This window comes from Rhinoderma darwinii, chromosome 7 (genome assembly GCF_050947455.1).
Source record: "Rhinoderma darwinii isolate aRhiDar2 chromosome 7, aRhiDar2.hap1, whole genome shotgun sequence".
In the NCBI taxonomy this organism is placed as follows: Eukaryota; Metazoa; Chordata; class Amphibia; order Anura; family Rhinodermatidae; genus Rhinoderma; species Rhinoderma darwinii.
The window spans coordinates 48,154,452-48,177,415 of NC_134693.1; the positions used below are offsets into that span (position 1 = coordinate 48,154,452).

Sequence of the window (22,964 nt, forward strand, 5' to 3'; positions counted from 1 at the left end):
ACTGTGTGAAATTAACTAGAACCCAATCTTCATACCCAAGCAATACATGAATACAGTATTTACTGTGTAAAACTGAATAATATGTTAAGTCTAGTTTGTACCATGGAATTAATTGAACATATATTCATGGAAAGAGTAGATATAAAACAATACATACCCATAGTGTCTGTGCAAGGAGTTCTAATAATCATCATATTTCCTTATTCTTATAGTTGCAGATGTCTAATACCACATGTGGTTCTTCGAAGTTCTGCTTCACCGATCCAATGAACTGCAGTCCTAATGACACCGCTTGTCTCTTCATGTCCGCCGTTCCCTCTAGCAATGGATATGTGTTTGAAATGAGTGGCCCTACATCCGGATATGTGGCTGTTGGGTTCTCGGATGATACGAGCATGGTGGGATAACATTACTATTTTTATATTATTTTTTTTTATCAGTATAGTAATATAAATAAAAAATTTGTTGCATTTATGGTTGGTTTCACTTAAAGGATTATTCCCATTATAGACATTTATGGCATAGTAACAAGATGTCTCCAGAACAGATCCAGAATGGACGGGATAGGTGTCAGGGGACCCCTGTTCTGAAGATAGTTGCAGTTCCCTCTGGGACTTGCACCGATCAGACCTTTATGCTATAAGTGTCTATGATGGGAATACCCCTTTTAGCAAAAACAAAGGTGCATGTAGTGTAAAGTTGAGTAGCAAAAGGAGTATGCACTTAATAATAACTTCCTGCGCCATCACATACAGTTTGTCATTGGGTATGCATTGCTATTTTAGGTACTGGATAATTTTTTATAAAATGTCCCCGGTGGAAAAAATCACACATACAAACACAAAAATAAAGCAATTGCATCAGAAGAAACTAAAAAGTAAATACAAATAATGAAAATAATCCGCAGCACTCGTCAATAAAAACTCCTTTTTTTTTTTTACACCTATTCTTTGTCTACATTAAAGCATTTGGTGAAGGAGATGCGAGACCTCAATGACCGGTTTGCGTTCACTCACACTGTATGAAGCTGAAGTCTCCCATCTCGTCCGCTAAATACTTTGATGTAAACGGAGCCCTCTGGCTGCAATGGAGCTGGAGGTGACCAAATGCAGCAAGTTGAATCTCTTGACAATTTTCAAAATTAGCCACCCAACAAAAAATAATAAACGCTTTATTAACCAAATGGCACGTCTCTGTGGCACCGTACAGCACCATATTATAGCAATGCTTCTAGGGGAGAATACTTCAAAATAAGAAGGCATACAATGGATCACACCACTACTTTTTCTGTCAGATTCCATATGAAAACGGAGGCTTACGGAGGTACGGTATGCCCTCATAGACTGGTATGTGTGCCGTATTACATCTCTGTACATGTGTATGAGCCGCAACTCTTGGGTCAGGATGCTAGACTGACCTATATGTAGCCAAATTAAAGTATTACCGTGTATTGTTGTTCAACTTTTATGGCCCTACTGGCATATAAAGATCGTGTTAATTTACACAGTAGTGCTTTTTTTAATCCACACTTATTTAGTTTCAATGCAAGCACTAAATAAATATGCAATTATATAACATAATCTTTGCCAAGGTTCAAATACTATGCAAAATGCATTAGGCAGTGTAGAGTTATTTATATTATAGCAAAATGAATTATATCTTTTTGTGTCTTCCAGGGGTCTGATGATGTTTATATTTGCACCAAGAATTCTTCAGGGAACGTTCTAGTACAACAAGGATACAACACTGTACGTGTCGCTCCCACACTCCGAAATGTAAGTACGTAGAAAAATGCCGAGATATCGTACCTTTCATTGCTTAATAGTCAGACCTTATTTTCTTTTATAATAACTTCTGGTAGGTCATTCAGATTGCTAGCTGATTGCTATGACTTCACACTTTTAATGAATTTTTTTTATCGAAAACCATGAGATTACATTCAAAAAAAAAAAAAGGCAGTACAGTGTTTCATGCACATGATCCTAATATGGCTCCATGTATAAATCCTATATTTAGTGCCAAAGATGGAATTGGATATCGATCGGATCAGGCGTAACTTGAAGATCCTGGGCTTCAGAGCAACATCTGTAACCGGTTCCCCCACCTACCATGTGTCATTTATAACACTGGTGTCTTCCAATGTGTCAGAGGGGCATCTAGATACCCCAGGCACGAGGGCCTGGGTGCGACTGCTAACTTGGCACCCATACAGCTATGTCTTTGTCGGGAAAGTCTTTCCCAAAGCTTTCCTGATCAGCCAGGATGGGATCCGACCCCATCCTTGGAATGTTTAGCATCCACTCTTGCTCTTTTCTTTTATAAAAGTCATGTAAGAGCTGCACACAAACTGCTTATTGTGGATAAGGCCTTACTCTACGGTTATAGTAATAACTTTAAAAAAAAAAAAACTTTACCAAACTAACTTATGATTCCAATACAAACCTCATGTTATTCAATTTGTCCTCTATACACCAGATTTTTCTCCAAAATATTGTACACTGTGACTTTTACAAAACAAATCCAAAATCAATAATTTAGAGTGCAAGTCAGAATTTTTGTATGATATCAATAAATGCTTTAACATTTGCAACTGTATGTGAAGTTGTTTAAATCTAGTTGTAGATCATATTAGGTAGCCTATTGTTAGAAACTGAAATTCTCGCCTTAGAGGTACACTGCTTTTTTGTTTTTTTAGTAAGAGTAGCTTTTGATCCATTAATATATATTGGTTTTTTTTGTTCACTTATCAAAATGGTATGTCCCCCTTTGAACATAATTTTACATTTTATATTCTTCATAAATAAGCAATGCTGTAACTGTAGGAGCAGTGCATGATAGTCCAGAGCTGCATTCACAATTCTGCTGGTTGTTACTGAAAATGGTTAACAAACTTGTTGACCGTACGAGCAGCTGTCATGAAGTGTCTGAGTCCCTTCTTAATGCTTGCTAAGGGACCAGAGAGCAAGGACAGGAGTACAATCTAGAGAGTGGGTACCAATGTAGAGCCCACAACTTGGGCATAAATATAAAAATAGCCTGCCAGAATGGTTGTAGAACCCGGCAGGTCCACCATGTGTGAGCATCGAACCGGTCTCTGTACCGCAATGCCAACACGGGTCAGACACCTCAGAATAGAATGTGTACTATACCATCTGGTTTAGATTTTAAAGTTGTTCTCTTGGGCATGGCATGCCATAGGTATCTTATGTGTTGAGAGATATTCTTTGCCTCCGATTCAGACAGACTTATGTTTATCTCACACTCCCGATTGTTTGCGTATGCAGGAGTTTTCCTTATCAAGGTGTCCAAGAGGGGGCCATAGAGCAGAGATATTACATGAACAAGTATAGATGGCTGGAATAGTATTGATTTAAATGTGGTAGATATAGTTGCGGTACCTGGAGCCCCACAGGCAAAGCAGAACAAAGAAATGTTATCAGTAGGTCATACTTCAACCAGCTCCCCTGAATTGAAGGAAATGGAGGAAGTTGAGAACCATCAGTCATCATCTGACATAGTCTAGTGCCCTTAGAGGAAAACCATTCTAGAAGGCTTTCAAAGTATGCCCAGGGGATGAGAATAGGGACCGCCCGAAAGAGATATAGGAATCGTGACAAAGATTTTCCTGGAGAGTGCGTTGTAGGAGAAGAGAGAAGTTGAGAGTTTACACTAATTAATTTAATACGATCATAGATTGTAGTGAGAGAGATGAAAGAGCGGCATTCAACCATCGGTAGAAAAAAAAACGTTATTTAGACTTGCTAAAGGTTAAAAAGGGCTTCTGAGGGAGGACAAAGCAGACAGCATGTGGTTACAGCCTATTTTGCGCTAAGTAGCGCTTCTTCGGAAGAAACCGGCTGTAACCTTAAACGTGCTGTCTGTTTTGGTCCGTTCCGTCCCCCCCCCCCCCCCGCAAATCCCTTTTTAACCTTCTGCATGTCTAAATAAATTTGTTGTTTTTTTTTACAGGATGGGTGAGTGCCGCTCTTTCATCTCTCTCCCTACAGATTATGTCAGCATCTCTTGCTTTTTTGCTGAGCACCATCCATAGTAGATATAGGAACCCCTGATCCAAAACTGCTTCACTTCCTATCTGTGGATATATTGCCCACTAGTGCCAACTTCCTCTTCTTACCCATGATCATTTATACTATATTGGATACAGAGATTATTTCTGTACATGTACATAATAGTCAAATTAGCTTCTGCCTCTCCAGGCTCCCACTAGAGTGAGCCAATTGAAGACAGGTATTTTACAGCTAGTATAGTTCAATGAGTTGAAGGTCAGACTTTAGGAAGTTGTTTATAGTCTATAAACATGAAGATGTAGACCTAAAAAGGTAGGATTTTTATAAAGTCGATAAATTTTTATTTTAGATGCATTTGGAGCATTATTAAATGGTTGCAAAAGTGAACAAAGCCTTTAATTATTGACACAAATTATCTTTGAAATTGAGCTCTTACATTTTATTTGTTTATACTTTACAGAGTACAGCAGGATCAATCGTGTCATCCTATAAAGATGGTATATTAAAATGTTCCTTCATTACTACTGGCAGCATCTCTACACAACAACGATCGAGTAACAATCCCACCTACTATGTGTTCCTAGTCAGTGGCACATCAAATAATGATGGTGAGTAATGGAAAGAGAAATAATTTGCGCTGCAGAATGTTCAATTCTTTGAGTCTATTCTATTTCACTAAATTCTTTTAAGTCTGGATATTTTGCTCCTGAACAGAAGAGGAAGCTCAACTTGGCCATTTATATGTTTGTAGGCATTATGAATATGATCTGGCCCTCTAGCCAAGTCACAATTTTTAAAGCCGTTTGGGGCCTTCTGGGAAATAAAGCGAGCAAAGTGGTTGTCTAATGATTAGAAACACTTGGCTACTTTCTTCCAGAAACACAACTTCGGGACAGGTATAGTGCTATTTGAAATGAAAGTGGATAGGTGTTGACAAGGCCGCCATCAGGGCACTACAGATTGTACTCTCATCAGGGCCCGGGCTAAACAGGGGCCCGCCGCGACCGCTGGACACTATTTACATAAGCTTATTGAAGCCCATGCGTTTTCACTTAGGTAATTGAACCGGCTCACTAACTTGGTAATTTGTGGTCATGGGGCCAGCTAATTTCGCATTTGAACCTGCACAGGTCCCAGTTCAGTGCTGCTTGGCCTACCCACCCAGCGATGTAATGTAATGCCGACGTTGCATCACTACATAATAGAAGTTTATCAAAAAGCTAGGTGGGAGTCTTCAGGGCCCCCCACACTTTTAAAATATGTTTGCTGTGTTTTGCGCTTGAATGGAATAAGAGTGAGCTGGCAAGGGGAGCCAATTCATTCTGCTGTTTAATAGACTGGACTGGTCGATTGGACTGGTAAGTTATATCCAGCACTCAGCATAAAGTATTGATGGACAACCTGGTTTCACGGATCTGTCACCGGTCAATATGATGTAGTTTTCATAAAATTACCTTTTACCAGTTGCAGTGTAAGCTCAGTGCAGCGTTCTCTCCCTGCTGCTGATTGACTGCTTTCTCCCTATTACTGTGCAGAAGAAAGCTGTCAATCAGCGGCGGTGGGTGGGATTAGCCTGCATATAACCAATATGGAAGACTCCAGAGGTAGCACATCATTGAGCGGACTCCTGGCATAGGCTGCACCTGATATACTGTGATTTTATAAAAACAACACCATATTGACATATTGACATCACTGAAATCAGGGTTTCTTGCACTAAATATGCTGCCATCAGATAGGGCAGCATAAACCCAGTGACAGATTTAATTAAAATTAGGTTTAATAAGGCTAGAACGGAAAAAAATTAAACTAATTGTATTTGTGTTTATTGTTTATACTGTGCCTTTCCCACACCTCCAGTACCCTTACTTAGTACGGAGGTGAATGGCTGACACAATCACGTGACAAGAACGCATCACGTCATTGTGTAAGCAAGGTAAACAGAGATGACTCGGGACAGATGGGTATCGGCGGTGTGGGAATGGCACAGAATTACAATTTGGTGTATTTTCAACCTAAAGCCCCATTAGGCCCTGATCACGTGGAGTTTTTTGCAGTCAGAAAAAATCTCCGCCAGAATTCCTTCAGGAATTTTGGGGCAGTTTTCGAACTGCCTGCACTTTTTTTTTCTGCGTTTTTCATGGTGTCTTTCACCCATGGCCATTGAAGCTAATGCAAGGACCATGGGCAAAAAATGCTGCGAAAAACGCTCGGAAACGAGCGCTGCAGGTTTTTTCTGCCTCCCATTGAGGACATGCAGCTTTTCTTCCCGATGAGTGGCCAAAAGCCGCCTGGGAGAAAAAAGCCTCTGCCTCCCATTTAATTAAATTGGGGTGATTTTGGCCGTTATTTTGAAATTCGGACGGGGTTTCCACGTCAAAATCAGCGCCAAAAAACTATGTGGGAACAAGGGCTTAAATGAATTTGAATACCTCAGAAAACCCCTTTGACAACCTTCACCAGTGGTTGCTGCTTACTGTGCTTCCTTCTGACCATTCTGCTCACTTCCCTCAAATCAAGCTCACTGTATGGGGCCCGACAATTCTGATGGTGGCCCTGGATGTGGCACTGTTTTTTAAAGTAGATCTATCCGATTTTTTTTTAATTTTTTTTTTTGCTGCCCTGTCTGAGGGTTGCATAAAGTACTGACTGGCAGGCTGATTTCTTATATGTTAATATGCAGTCATTTCTAAGAACTTGCGATGCACGCGCAGCACTGCAGGTCTGGAGTACAATGATTTTCACGCTCCTACCTGGGGTGGCAGTGGGAACATTAATATCATGAATATTATTGGACTCCAGGCCTTTCACGCACTGCAAATATAAGAGAAGTTCTCCGAAACCACTGCACATTAACATATAAGTGACAGACGCGGAAATCAGTCACTACTTTTATCCTCAACAGCATAATAATCTGAAAGCTCTGCTTTAAGTAAAAAGGAATGTTTTTGTAATCCTGGATAACCCCTTTTTAATGTAGCGCTAGATTATGATACACTACAACAGATCGCCATTCATGGCCTTTTTTCTGTGTTTTCCATAACCAGTATAAATGTTCATAAATGCAATGTATTGTGCACAGGACAAATCCAGAAACATGCAAAGACCCTCACGTCCAGCAGTAAAGTTGACCTGTCCAGTTTTGTGACATCTAGTGCGCTGAGTAAAGAAAGTTCAGTTGTGCTTGGTCATGGTGAGTAGATAAGTATTGATTTATTTATTTATAAAACTTTTTTTAAAGTAATATTTAAGTCTTGACAAAGAGAAAGGTCTTTAGGGTATTTGACATATCTGTGTGCCCTTCTATACTAGTTCTCTTAATGCCTGGAATGTATGAATGATTATGTTAATTGCCGCTATTTACAACAAGGTCATTCTTAGTCTTGTACACGCATTATATAAAGATAAAAAGAAACTTGGTAATCGAATCATTCATAAGACCGGTTCCACATTCGCGTATTATGGCTCCATTATCCTTCCGTTAAAGAAAGAAAAACCCACAATGGTCACTGAAATAACTTGAAACTGACAAAAGTAATATGACATTTTAATTTACTGAAAATCAACTAATATAAATCAGACATTGCTTTTGAATTGTGGTTCAACAGAAAATTTTTAAATAAAACTGGCCTGGGCAAAATGATGGTAACTTAATGTTTTGTTGCACAACCTTTTGAGGCATTTACTGCAAAAAAACGATTTGTGTAAATATTAATGAGTCTTCTGCACCTGTCTACAGGTATTTTGGCCCACTCCTCATGAGGACACTTCTCCAGCTGTCTCAGGTTTGAAGGGTGCCTTCTCCAGACTGCATGTTTCAGCTCCTTCTACAGATGTTTAATAGGATTTAGATCAGGGCTCCTAGAAGGCCACTCCAGAATAGTCCAATGCTTTGCTCTTAGCCAATCTTGGATGTTTTTAGCTGCTTGTTTTGGCTCATTATCCTGTTGGAGGAGCCATGAGCTGCGACTGAGACCAAGCTTTATGACTCTGGGCAGCACATTTAGCTCCAGAATACCAGCAGACACCTCGTGCCATATGCAGCAAAGTAGCCCCAAAACATAACCAAGCCTCCTGCATGTTTCACAGTAGGTGCAATGTTCTTTTATTTGGAAGGAGCTGAAACCTGCAGTCTGGAGAAGGCACCTTCAAACCTGAGACACCTGGAGCAGTATCCTCACGAGGAGTAGGCCTAGGTTATGTTTAGAGGCTACTTTGCTGCTTCTGGCACGGGGTGTCTTGAATCTGTACAGGGTAAAATGAAGTCTCAAGACTATCAAGGCATCCTGGAGCGAAATGTGCTGCCCAGAGTCAGAAAGCTTGGTCTCAGTCGCAGGTCATGGCTCCTCCAACCAGATAATGAGCCAAAACGCGCAGCTAAAAACATCCAAGATTGGCTAAGAGCAAAGCATTGGACTATTCTGGAGTGGCCTTCTAGGAGCCCTGATCTAAATCCTATTGAACTTCTGTAGCAGGAGCTGAAACATGCAGTCTGGAGAAGGCACCTTCAAACCTGAGACAGCAGTATCCTCATGAGGAATGGGCCAAAATACCCGTGGACAGGTGCAGAAGTCTCATTGAGAGTTAGGGCCCATTCACACGAACGTGAACAATGTCCGGTGCTTCGCATGGAAATCACGCGCAGCACACCGACCTATTGATCTCAATGGGGCCATTCACACAAGCGTGGGTTTTCACTCAGTGAGAGTTCACTGCGGGAAACTTACTGCATGTGCTATATTGGTGCATTTTCACGCACCTACGCGCCCATTGATGTCAATGGGTGTGTGAAAACCACGCACCGCACGCAGATGCACATCCGTATGCGGTGCGTGATTTGCGCATCAATTCGATAAGAAAAAAAAGATGTGCTTTGCAAGTGCGTGAATAACGCATGCCACTCAAAAAGCACACTGATGCATAATGCTACACACACGGACCAGATTCACGCACGTGAATCTGATACGCTTGTGTGAATGTAGCCTTACACATCGTTTGCTTGCAGTGATTGTCTCAAAAGGTTGTGCGACAACATATTAAGTTAAGGGTATCATCATTTTTGCCCAGGGCAGTTTCATTAGTTTTTATTTTTGTGTAATATCTCATGAGCCAGGGCTGTAGAGCTTTGCTCTGTGGTAAAAACAATGCAGATACTGCTTTTGATCTCCTGTCTCCATATTAAACTTCCCGTGCGGGTGCTCATACTCATGAGTCGGCCAGTTATGTCATAACACCGCGCCGACCCCTGTTAGCCGGGCGCGAGGGCCACTCGCCCCCAGTTACGAGCATACCGGCAGAGTTTAAATAGCCCTGCGCCGGTATGCTTAGAAGTGGATCCTGCCTCCCTCACCACTCCACCGACGAGCTACTTACCTGCTCCCCAGCTCCACCTCCTCTCCTGCCCTGCCTGCCTCCTGCTCCCCGGCTCCACCAACGGACTCCTGCCTGCACGGACGCTCCCAGCACCAACGAGACTAAGTATCTACATGCAGCAATTGCTGCATCTAACCCTTTCTCTCCCCCTGGACAATGAGTATTCCTACTTCTCTCCCCTTACACTTAACCCTTGCTTCTCCCCCTACACAACGAGCTCGTGCCCCATTTTCCACTGCGTCAACCCTTTACGTACCTGAACATCCCCTAGTTAACCCTTTACCTGCACATCCCCCTGGTACACATCTCTGGTTAACCCTTTACCTACCTGCACATTCCCAATGTTAATCCTTTACCTGCCTATCCCCTGATAACCCTTTTATCTTTCACATCCCTTGTTACACCATAGTGTACAGGGACCGTTATATTTAGGAGGGAGTGGGACAGAAATAGTGGGCGTGTATGTATTGCAACGTAACTTATATGTATGTTTAGATAAGTGGGTGGTGGTAGAGAATAGTATTGTGATACCTTGTGCCACGTGTAGTGTCAGTGTATTCAATACATATTGAGTTGTGTATTGGGATACACTGATATTATACCGTGATTTTTTACTTTGTTTGGTGTATTTCAAATCAAAGTGTAATTACTGTGTGTATTAATAAATATTATCTTTATTTACTATACAGTTTTATATGCTTACTTATCAGCAAAGCAAGCAGACTAACGTTAATACAAGAGAAAGGTAGGGAGGCTAGCCATAACCCTAGTGACCCTGATATAAAGGAGGTAGTAAGAGTGGGTGACACTATTCCAGTGAATCCCACTATTATGTCAACCCCCTTTTACAAATATAATCTTTTATTAGTGGAGTTTATAAACTTTTCTTTGGTAAATGGCTGAAAAGTACCAAAAATTTTGACTTTTGGGCCGTTTCCACCACTCTCGTAAATTTAAAAAGTGGGTGAAACTTTGCAGCAGGGGCGGGTCACACGTTGCCTGACGAATTTACTATAATTCACGGTAGAAGCTGGCGAAAACTATGTCAGAAATTGACACCAGCTAACTTAGTGGCGCACGGACTGCTGAAGATACGACAAATTTGTTAAGAGGCATGATTCGATCGCATCCTGTGAGATCAGGAAAGCCTTGCCCAAAGAAAGAAATAAGAAAAGGCTTTCGTCATCTAAGACAGAATCTGGTTTCTGACCTGAGTGCTAATTATAGAAACTCTTGTGAAAACCAGCATTGACACACGCATCCGAGACATCCATTTTGTTCCCACCAAAACAGCAATGGATACCAGTACAGGGAAGGAGGAAAACCTTGTATCAAATAGTATTATTTGATGAAAAAAAAAATAAGGAAACCGAGCTCAGATGTTGGTTTGATCTGTTTTTCAGGTTCCCTCATGCTCATTGCCTGGATGACCACTGGGAGTATTGGGATGATTATGGCTCGTTATATGAAGGGGGCAGCTGGAAAACCATTCTTTGGGAAGGCTGCATGGTTTCAGGTGACGTAGACGGAGATGACGGCTAGAAATTCAATAATCTCATTTCTTCCTCTGAGTTTAATCCTATAGTATGATGATTTGGGCTATGGGGCAGTTTTTGCATCATTCTTCTTGATTCCATTGCGGTTTCTTCCTCTCAGCTTCACCATCTACTGGCACTATTTCAGCTTTTTAGTTCATTGTGTGCTTATGTGCATGGGTTTATGTTGTAGAGTACAGTTTGTCCTGAACAGAAGCAGAAACTGACTTTGGTGACTGTGCTCAAAAATCTTATCACCTGCGATGGAGGCAATAAATTACTTGCAAATAGTTACTACTAATTTACAGAATAATGACTAATATATCTAACACTAGGAAATTACCGAGGTGTTACCAGTTATTACCAACAATGTTGACAGATACTAGTTTTAACAATAGGCAAAAAATGTATTATAATCCAGTTTATATTTTGGGGCTATATTTACTATATAGAAAAAATGGGAGTATTTTTATTTTTTTTGTTTTGTACTTTGTTAATATCACCATCAGATTGTTACTTTAGGTCAGGGCTACACTGAGATTTTTGTAGCGGTACTGATTGATTTAAACTATTAAAGGGGTTATCCAGGGAGCAAATAAAAAACCCAAAACAAACCTGTTTAAAGATATTTATATAACCATCTAACAACTTTCCCTGCAGTAATTCACATTTCAGCCTTACCCATCCCTGATGTAATGCTGTAACTGCGGACAGACTTCTAGATAGTAGGCTGGACTTATCATTTCAGTGAACTATAGATCCCATCATGCACTTTATTCCTCGATCTTCTGTGTATCCCCACCTTCCACAAGTACTGTTCACTAGCGCACCTGTGCGCTCTGTATTACCGGTGCACTGTGACACACAACACTCCCCTCATGCAGGCCACAAGTGTCCCCAATTATAAAACTTTTTTTCATTGGTGGATCAGTGAGTAACATGCGCTATTGAATTTATCAAGCGACATTCTATAATACCAGGTAATGCCAGTACACAGCTGTTGAAGAAGAGAGCAGTCTACCCTTCAGATGTGTTGGTGCATCATCATCCCACGTGACCACTAGGGGGCTGGCACTTGTCTCAATGTCTCTGTAGAAGTAAGCCAGCCCTCTAGTCGTCACGTGGGATGATGATGCACCGACACATCTGAAGGGGAGAATGCTCGCGGGCATGTGTCGGTGCGTCATCACTGCATAAGGACTACAGGACTTCCGGTGACCCAGCAATGTATTGCCAAACGGGGAAACGTCACAGTAAAGCAAACGCATGTACATTAGTAAGTGTGCCCATATTCAACATTTATTTCATTTTGAGGACATTTTTGCTCCAAGGATAACCCCTTTAAAGAACAGCTGCAGTACAAAGCCATACATTGGGTTGTATGCAATCTTGTGGTCTGCAGCTGTTGCTCCAAAATCAATCAGTAGTACTACAAAAAGTCTCAGAGCTCTTGCACACAACCGAGATTGGGCCGTGAAAAACGGTCCGTGTGTCGGACGGATTTCCCGGCCCGACTACAGTACAGGTGAAGGGGGACTCCTATCATCATAGACATTTATGATGCTCTGCCGCCCGACGGAACTACTGTTCCGTACTGAACTAAATTATACAGTACGGAACAGCAGTTCCGTGGGGAGGCTGGGACTCCAAGCAGGGGCATAACTAGGAAAGACTGGGCCCCATAGCAAACTTTTGACTGGGGCCCCCCCTCCGCTGGGTATCACACAACTCCCCCTTGTAGATAGTGCCTCCCTGTAGATTCCACCACACAGTGACCCCCTATAGATAGCACCATACACAGCCCCCTGTAGATAACGTCTTACAGCCCCAATCCCCCCTGTAGATAACGCCACACAGAGTCCCCCCTGTAGATAACGCCACACAGAGTCCCCCCTGTAGATAACGCCACACAGAGTCCCCCCTGTAGATAACGCCACACACAGTCCCCCCTGTAGATAACGCCACACAGTCCCCCCTGTAGATAACGCCACACAGAGTCCCCCCTGTAGATAACGTCATATAGCCCCCCCCCAAAAAAAGCCTATAGTTTGTCCTACAAAAGAGAGGTATCCCCTATCCACAGGATAGGGGATACATGTGTGATCGCTGGCAGCGATAAGGAGAACAGGGGACCGAAAGTCCCCCCAAGTTCTCCATGACTAACCTCAGACTTCCGGAGTCTGCACAGTTCAATAAAAATGAAAGGTGCACTGGTCACGAATGCGCACAAGCGCGACCAGTGCACAATTCATTTCTATGGAGCTGCAGACAGACCCCGGAATTCCGAGGTTTGTCATGGAGAACTTCGGGGGACTTTCGGTCCCCCGTTCTCCTTATCGCTTGGCGTCCCAGCGATCACACATGTATCCCCTATCCTGTGGATAGGGGATGCATGTCTTTTGTAGGAACAACCCCTTCAGTGGCGTCGCGCTGTAGCAGCCATAGCGGCTGCTAGCGGAGCCTCCGGCCATGGGGGGGCCCGTGCCGGCGGGTGGCACGGGCCCCCTCATGCTGCGGGCCCCGTAGCAGCCGCTACGGCTGCTATGGCGGTAGTTACGCCACTGACTCCAAGCATCATAAATGTCTATGATGCCAGGAGTCCCGTTCACCTGTACCGTGGTCGGGCCGGGAAATCCGGCCGACACATGTACCGTTTTTCACGGCCTGATCTCGGTCAGGTTTGTTTTTATGAAGAGGTAAGCAGAAGCCTAGACAGAGGGGCCGCTGTGGATATAGTGTTTTTGGACTTTGCAAAGGCATTTGACACTGTCCCTCATAGACGCCTAATGGGTAAATTAAGGACTATAGGTTTAGAAAGTATAGTTTGTAATTGGATTGAGAATTGGCTCAAGGACCGTATCCAGAGAGTTGTGGTCAATGATTCCTACTCTGAATGGTCCCCAGTTATAAGTGGTGTACCCCAGGGTTCAGTGCTGGGACCACTATTATTCAACTTATTTATTAATGATATAGAGGATGGGATTAATAGCACTATTTCTATTTTTGCAGATGACACCAAGCTATGTAATATAGTTCAGACTATGGAAGATGTTCATGAATTGCAGGCAGATTTAAACAAACTAAGTGTTTGGGCGTCCACTTGGGAAATTAAGTTTAATGTAGATAAATGTAAAGTTATGCATCTGGGTACGAAAAACCTGCAAGCATCATATGTCCTAGGGGGAGCTACACTGGGGGAGTCAATTGTTGAGAAGGATCTGGGTGTACTTGTAAATCATAAACTAAATTTCAGCATGCAGTGTCAATCAGCTGCTTCAAAGGCCAGCAAAATATTGTCGTGTATCAAAAGAGGCATGGACTCGCGGGACAGGGATGTAATATTACCACTTTACAAAGCATTAGTGAGGCCTCATCTAGAATATGCAGTCCAGTTCTGGGCTCCAGTTCATAGAAAGGATGCCCTGGAGTTGGAAAAAATACAAAGAAGAGCAACGAAGCTAATAAGGGGCATGGAGAATCTAAGTTATGAGGAAAGATTAAAAGAACTAAACCTATTTAGCCTTGAGAAAAGACGACTAAGGGGGGACATGATTAACTTATATAAATATATGAATGGCGCATACAAAAAATATGGTGAAATCCTGTTCCTTGTAAAACCCCCTCAAAAAACAAGGGGGCACTCCCTCCGTCTGGAGAAAAAAAGGTTCAACCTTCAGAGGCGACAAGCCTTCTTTACTGTGAGAACTGTGAATCTATGGAATAGCCTACCGCAGGAGCTGGTCGCAGCGGGGACAGTAGATGGCTTTAAAAAAGGCTTAGATAATTTCCTAGAACAAAAAAATATTAACTGCTATGTGTAGAAATTTTTTACTTCCCCTTTCCTATCCCACTTCCCCTTTCCCATCCCTTGATTGAACTTGATGGACATGTGTCTTTTTTCAACCGTACAAACTATGTAACTATGTAACTATGTAACTATGTGCCAGAGCTGTCAGTGTAGGCCTAACCTTAGCAGTACTAGAAGAATGGTGCTGGTAATCTGTTACAAGCATGTTGGGGAAACGGTTAATAACTCAGGCCATAATCAGGGCTTAAAGGTGAACTGTGATTGTACACGGGCAGTTAGGGCATACCTCAGTATGCCCTAACAGGAAATATGTTCAGACAGCCCTGGGGTCCTTAAATGGACCCTGGGCTGTCTGGCCATACAAGTTATGGGCTTTGATCGCGTCACAGTTATTTTCTGTGATGCGATCAAAGTGCAGTCCCCTCTCCTTGAACGCCGCAATCCGCTTTCATCGTGGCATTCAAAGGGTTAAAGGCGGAGAGAAGAAGTGTCTCTTCTCTCCGCTGTCAGAGCGGGGCCGTGGCCGTGTATTACAGCCTTTGCCCCGCTCTCGATCGCAAGCACAGACGGCTGTCACACAGGACGAGAATGCTCGTCCTAATGCACGAAGTACCCGCCGCTCAGGACGAGCATTCTCCTTCTGTGCGGCAACATGTTAAGTGGATTTTAAATATACTTTATTTACATAAAATTCTGGGTGTTCTCTGTTAACCCCTTCCCTCCACAGCTATTTATTTATTTATTTATTTATTTCATTTTATTTTCACTTTTTCCTCTCTACCTTCCAAATATTGTTCCATTGATGTAGCCGCATGAGAGCTTGATTTTTCCGGGACGAATTGTAGTTTTTCACATCCCCATTTATTCACGGCACCATTTATTGCACCATGTAATGTACTGGGAAACTGGAAAAAATGTCTTTGTAAAACAATAATTCCTCCGTATTTTTTTGTTAGTTTTTACGGCGTTCATCATGCGGTAAACACGACATATTAACTTTATTCTGCGGGTCAATACGATACAGGTCAATGTGTTTTGCATCGCCATATTCTGAGAGCCATACCCTTCTCTTTTTTGGTTTTTCGTCGATTAAGCGGTGTGAGGGCTTTATTTTTGCGGCGCAAGCTGTCGTTTTTGATACCATTTTGGGGTGTATAAGACTTTTTGATCACTTTTTATTCAATATTTTAACATTTCTTACGGGGTCACCGTACGGGTTAAATAATGTTATATTGTAATAGTTTGGACGTATGTAGATGCGGCGATACCAGTTATGTTTTTTTTTATTTTCTTACATAGCTTTGGGGGGGGGGGGGATATGACATTTTTTGTATTACATTTTTTTTGTTAGTCTTCCTAGGGGACTTGAACCATTTTGATCGCTCACACATTATGCTGAAATACTAATGTATTGCCGTATATCGTAGGCTCCTAATAAGCCCCGCCTCGGCAGAGCTTAATGAAAGCACAAAGATGGCAGACCTGGGGGCCTTTATTAGGCCCCCAGGCTGCCACGACAACTATCGGCATCGGGGGTGGCCGATGGGATGTCGGAGGGGGCCGCCCCCTCTTTTAAATGGGTTATATATAGAGCGGATGTCAGGAAGGGGTTAAATAGAGCTCTGATTCCCCCATCACCTGTCTCTTTGCTGCGCTGACACTATTATATTGTTTTATTGCATATAAAGCTTTAAATACCATTCTCTTGTGTTCTATTTACAGGTTCACTTCTTTCTCATGATATTAACAGTGATTCTAACCATAATAGCATTTATCATGGTGTTTGCTGCTGTTGGTGATTGGAGTGGTGTAAGTATTTACTCCCAAAAAGTAAAGTAATTAGAATAATAATAATATTAATAATAATAAGAGTATAAAGAGGACCTATCGATTCTAAGAAAACACAAAAAGTTACAGTAGATTAAATAAGACTTTTTTTTCTAATACTGAGGTGATTTCCCTCAGTATTAGGCCCCCTTCATATGGCCATAGTCGTGTGGACGGCCCGTGATTACAGGTACGGCCGGCCGCGGACAGTCACTTGCTGGTCGCACTCCTATTATAAAGTATGAGAGCACTGTCCGTAAAATGAAAAAACAGGACATGTCCTATTTTTTACGGATGATTTCTACGGCCCTGACACCTTCCTGGAAATATACGGGAAGGTGTCCGTTGGCCATAGAAATGAATGGATCAGTATTTTGATCCGCAATTACGGACCATAAATGCGGATCAAAATCCTATGAAATGGTCTTCTTATATGGGAGATAACAACTGTGGGGGCTGATTAAATACAGCATCTAAATGGCAAAGTGGAGCCTTGTGATGAGTTTAGGCCAGGATTCGGGGTGAGAAAATCAATTTGCCTGTTTTGCCATTTTGTTGATTTGCTGGTCCATAGAATACAATGCGTGAATCAATTCACGTATTTTTCTCAAATTCACTAACAGCGAATCTCAATCCTGGCAAATTAATTCTTGAATGCATCTTAATGAGCAGCAAATCTGTAAAATGCAGGTCAGGCAAAAATGTCCTCACCTACAATCAGGAGAGCAAACTACTTCATACAGAATATTGTTATTTATCAGCCATGTAATAGGATTTCCCTGTGTATTGTGCAGCCCAGCTAGAGGAGAAAGAGACAGCTGCTTGTAAAGAGTTAATCTGCCAGAGAAGGCTACAGCTGTTTGTAAAGAGTTAATCTGATAGAGGAGGATGCAGCTGCTTGTAAAGGCTTAGGCCCCATGCACACGGCCGTAAAAAAAACTCTGTAATTGCGGTCCGCAATTACGGACTCGCCCTGTTCTATTAGCCGCTACGGATAGGAGTCCGTGCCATAGAACTCTGGCAGGAATTATGGAGCATGTCCTACTTTTTCGTTTTTTATGGGCAGTGCTCCCATACTTTGTATGGGAGCACGGCACGAAAATGCGTCCCGCGGCGGCCGGCCATGTACGCAATCGCGGGCCGTGATTATGGGCGCGGCCGTGTGCATGAGGCCTTAATTCGTTCTTTTTCACGCAGCGTATATATGTTGCGTAAAACTCAACGCATGTCCTCTTCTGGAAATTTTTTGCGGACCAGCCTCACCCATTAAAGTCTATGGGTGCGTGAAGACTACGGACAGCCCACGGACGACATACGTGTGATGTCCGTTTTTGACGCATCAGTTGTTAAAGAAATGCAGAGAGAAAAAAAAACCCAGGAAGTGCTTGCAAAGGAGAAGCATGGACAAGTAAAATGGATGAGACACGAAAATCACACTGCCACAAAACGGACAGTCATATGCATGAAAAACGGCCTGTTTGCAGACGCGAATCAGACACTAAATAAGGCCTCATGCACATGACCGTAGCCATGTGCACGGCTGTGATTTTCGCGTCGGCCGGCAGCGGAGTATCACCCGCGAGCCCCCCGCAAATCGCTCGCCGTGCACATGGCCGCATCCATTATTTTCTATGAGCCTGGACACGGCCGTAATAAGACATGCCCGTTTTTTCTGCGGTCCATGCTCCTGGGCCATGCACGGACAATTAATAGGGCCGCAATTCTCCCGTGGATTTTCGGGGGAATAGCGGCCGCAAAAGCATGGGGCCTTAGGGTATGTTCACGCAAATGTCCCTAAAAACGGCTGAAAAATCGGAAGCAGAACGCCTACAAACATCGGCCCATTGATTTCAATGAGAAATATGGCGTTCTGTTCCGACGGGGTGTTTTTTTACGACTCGTTTTCCAAAAACTGCATGTAAAAAGATGCCCGTGAAAAAGAAGTGCATGTCACTTCTTGGGACGTTTGAAGTTTTTGGAGCCGTTTTTCATTGACTCTATAGAGAAACAACTCCAAAAACATCCGTAAAAAACACATAAAAAAAAGCTAAAAAAAACTTCTGAAAATCAGGAGCTGTTTTCCTGAAAACAGCTCCGTATTTTCAGGCGTTTTTGCTAAGCGTGTGAACATACCCTTAAGGTTAATCTGAGTCTCTGAGTACATACACACAGAGCCAGCACCTGCAACTGAGGAGAATGGCTCATACATGTTTTTATCTTTTTAATAAATCTTATAGCTTTGTAGCCAGTTTTCTTAACTTTTTTGACAACCATGATCGGCAGTGCCCTGAGAAAAAAGAAGCGCTCTTTGTTAGTTCGATGAACTGTTGCATCTAACATGAAGTAATATAGCAGCACAAACCTCCCATGTGTTTACATGTTGCACACTCTGTGTATGTTCACACGACTTATTTTCAGCCGTTTTTCGGGCCGTAAACGCCCCGAAAAATGGCTGAAAATACGGAAGCTGAACATCCAAACATCTGCCCATTGATTTCAATGGGAAAAACAGCGTTTCGTGCCGACGGGGAGTTTTTTTTGCAGCTGTTTTTCATTGGGTCAATAGAAAAACGGGTCCAAAAACGGCCGCAAAGAAACGTTTGTAGTTTTAAAAACTGCTGAAAATCAGAGACTGTTTTCCATTGAAAACCGCTCCGTATTTTAAAGCCGTTTTTTGTTTAGCGTGTGAACATACCCTCACGGTAAGTTCACACATAGCGTAAATACTGCAGTTTTTCCGCAATGGATTTTGTTGTGGAAAATTCACAGCATAATACAGTAGCAGAGTGGATGAGATTTAATCAAATCTAATCCACACGCTGAGTAAATGATAAACGGAAAATCTGCTCAGAAATTGACCTACGGTGCGGTTTTTTAATCCGCAGCATGTCAAATGTATTTGCGTAATCGCTGCTTTTTTGCTGTGGGTTTTCCCCATTGAATTCAATAGGGAGGTAAAACCCAAAACAAATAGCAGATTTTGCGTTTTTTTGAAAATAAATACATCTTATACTTACCCAGAATTATGTGCTTCTTCGTCCAGGCCAGCCTCCTGAAGATGACGTTTCATCCCATGTGACTGCTGCAGCCAATCACAGGCTGCAGCACTCACATGAGATGAAATGTCATCCCAGTAGGCTGGGCTGCAGGACGGCACAGGGACGCGTTGCCATGGCTACGTAAATATGAGATGCTTTTTTTTTTCGTGCAGTATTCCGCAGCGGACATTCCAGGTGAAATACTGCACGACCATTTGGTGCAGTTTTTAGTCTGGAATTCCCTGAGGCGACCAGGGTAGATACGCTGTGTGTTTTTACGCAGGGTATCTGCCCTGTGTGAACGTAGCCTCACTGCCCCCCCCACCCCTTACAAAATACCCTCCCAGCTCAAGAAGAAAAAAATCTCACAAAGCCACAACTCTAAAGTGTCCCTCTGTTTACTCAAATCCCTATGTCCCGGTTTAGACCTTGTCCTTGTCTCTATTTTTGACTAAGGGCTTATTCAGACGAACGTGATATACGTCTGCGTGTCCGCTGCGTAAAACTCACGACATGTCCTATATTTGTGCGTTTTTCGCGCATCACGCACCCATTGAAGTCAATGGGTGCGTGAAAATCACGCGCACCACACGGAGGCACTTCCGTGGGACGCGCGTGATTCGCGCAACAGCAGTAAAACTATGACTGAAAACAGAAAAGCACCACGTGGTGATGACACACAGAGCTGTTAAGTGCCTTTTGCGCGTGCAAAATGCCGCATTTTTTGCGCGCGCAAAACGCACACACTCGTGTGAATCCGGCCTCAATAAATAAATCTGCATTTATACATTTACTACATTGCTCTATCTGGTTCATAACTTCACATAAGACCCAAAATGTTATATTATTTGATGCAATTTAGACCATAAAAATGTCTATATTTAGATAATGTTTTTTCTTATGTGTGAAAAAAATTATATTGAAGCGTGCGTGAAAAAAAAGTCTCTATCACACAATGATAAGGCCATGTTCAGATGTGGCAGATTTGTTGTGGTGCTCATAGATATTTGCAGCCAAATCGGCATTAAAAAATTTACTACCATTTGATTGTGGCCTATGTTTGGGAGATTTGCACAGAGCAGTCAAAATGTCAAAAATATGGGCGAAATGTATTAAAACGGTCTTAAACTGATAATGCTCCAAATTAATTAAGAGGTGCACACCTCTTAATAAATTTGGTGTATCTTGAACTTTCCAAATGCAATAAATGTAAATCTACGCCTGATATGAACAGGCCTATAGATCTGTGCTTTAATTTGCATTCATTTCTGTCATGCTTTCCCTCCAAGCTAACCCCCATTCAGGCCTCATTTACACGAGCGTGTGCGTTTTGCGCACGCAAAAAAACGCTGCGTTTTGCGTGCGCAAAAGGCAATTGACAGCTCCGTGTGTCATCCGTGTATGATGCGCGGCTGCGTGATTTTCGCGCAGCCGCCATCATAGAGATGAGGTAGTCGACGCCCGTCACTGTCCAAGGTGCTGAAAGAGCTAACTGATCGGCAGTAACTCTTTCAGCACCCTCGACAGTGAATGCCGATCACAATCTACACCAACCTGTGAATAAAAAAAGACGTTCACACTTACCATGAACTGCCTGCTTCCTCCAGTCCGGTCTCCCGGCCGTTGCCTTGGTGACGCGTCCCTCTCTTGTCATCCGGCCCCACCTCCCAGGATGACGCGGCAGGCCATGAGACCGCTGCAGCCTGTGATTGGCTGCAGCCTGTGCTTGGCCTGTGATTGGCTGCAGCCTGTGCTTGGCCTGTGATTGGCTGCAGCTGTCACTTGGCCTGAATTGTCATCCCGGGAGGTCGGACTGGAGGAAGAAGCCGGGAGTTATCGGTAAGTCAGAACTTCTTTTTTTTTTTACACGTATATGTATATTGTGATCGAAAGTCACTGTCCATGGTGCTGAAACAGTTTAAGTCTTTCAGCACCGTGGGCAGTGACTGTCTCCTGACGTCGCGTACCCGAACATTTTTTGCCGGGTTCGGTTAAAACGAGTTCGGCCGAACCCGGTGAAGTTCGGTGCGCTCATCTCTAATTTGACACTCCGTTTGGATGTTTGTAACCAGAAAAGCACGTGGTGCTTTTCTGTTTACATTCATCCTTTTGACAGCTCTTGCGTGATTTTCGCGCATGCAACGCAGGACCGTCAGTGTGGCATGCGTTGTTTTCACGCACCCATTGAAGTCAATGGGTGCGTGTTGCGTGAAAAACGCAAGAATATAGAACATGTCGTGAGTTTTACGCAACGCACTCACGCTGCGCAAAATTCACGCATCGTCTAAACAGCCCCATAGACTATTAGGGTATGTTCACACGGCCAAATTTCAGACGTATACGAGGCGTATAATGCCTCGTTTTACGTCTGAAAATAGGGCTGCAATACGTCGGCAAACATCTGCCCATTCATTTGAATGGGTTTGCCGACGTACTGTGCAGACGACCTGTTATTTACGAGTCGTCGTTTGACAGCTGTCAAACGACGACCCGTAAATTTACTGCCTCGGCAAAGAAGTGCAGGGCACTTCTTTGCCACGTAATTTGAGCCGTTCCTCATTGAAATCAATGAAGCACGGCTCAAGGTTTACGAGCGTCTCAGATGCCTCGTAAATTACGAGGAGGAGCTTTTACGTGTGAAACGAGGCAGCTGTTAACAGTCTGTCTTTTCACACGTAACTGCCTCTCAGCGTGTGAACATACCCTTATAGGTGCGTACGACACGCGTGAAAAGCACGCGCGTCGCACGCGCGTATAATACGCTCGTGTAAATGAGGCCTCACTTTGTTTGCCACTTTCAAAAGAGAGAGGTGAGAAAAGTCACAAATGTCAGTGCAAATAAATTCCCCCCTTTGACTGCACTGCTGCCTATGGAGAAGTCCGTTCTCTTTCTTAAAGGGGCAGAGCTTTTATCACTAAATTAGAGAGGACATTTTTTTTTTTTCATAATTACTTACATTTGAAAGAGAATTTATATTTGGTCTCATGTTACTTCACAGGGTTTACCAGGAGTTGATAGGTCCTCTTTAATTTAAATTTAGATCTAATGCATTCTATATTTAAAGTGGTTTTCCACAACCGAATAACTGATGACCTATCCACCCGAGTCAGCCCACAGGCAGCCGGAGCAGATGATCGGTGCGGGGTCCGGGTGTCGGACACGCACCAATCATATACTGCTGGTTATCAGTTGTCGGTAGTGGACAACGCCTTTAAGAAATGTTTGAATGTTTTAAAGTGAAATGAGTAATATTCAAAAACATACTGTACTATTGAATTACAAATTGCGGGAGATTTAAGCTCCATCCCATTCTGCCCTGAAATGTCCGCCAAACCACATAGAAATAACCCTTTT

At 42.9% G+C, this 22,964-nt stretch overlaps 1 protein-coding gene across 1 annotated transcript in view; it reads left to right on the forward strand.

The window, feature by feature from the left end:
• The window catches only part of LOC142657167 (putative ferric-chelate reductase 1), a 43,786-nt gene that overhangs the window by 10,293 nt on the left and 10,529 nt on the right, over nt 1-22,964 (forward strand). Inside the window, exons 5-10 of the mRNA XM_075832217.1 lie at nt 213-398; nt 1,677-1,783; nt 4,491-4,636; nt 7,111-7,221; nt 10,805-10,917; nt 16,467-16,553. Of these exons, the coding sequence (XP_075688332.1) occupies nt 213-398; nt 1,677-1,783; nt 4,491-4,636; nt 7,111-7,221; nt 10,805-10,917; nt 16,467-16,553 (750 nt within the window). The remainder of the gene's footprint in view (nt 1-212; nt 399-1,676; nt 1,784-4,490; nt 4,637-7,110; nt 7,222-10,804; nt 10,918-16,466; nt 16,554-22,964) is intronic.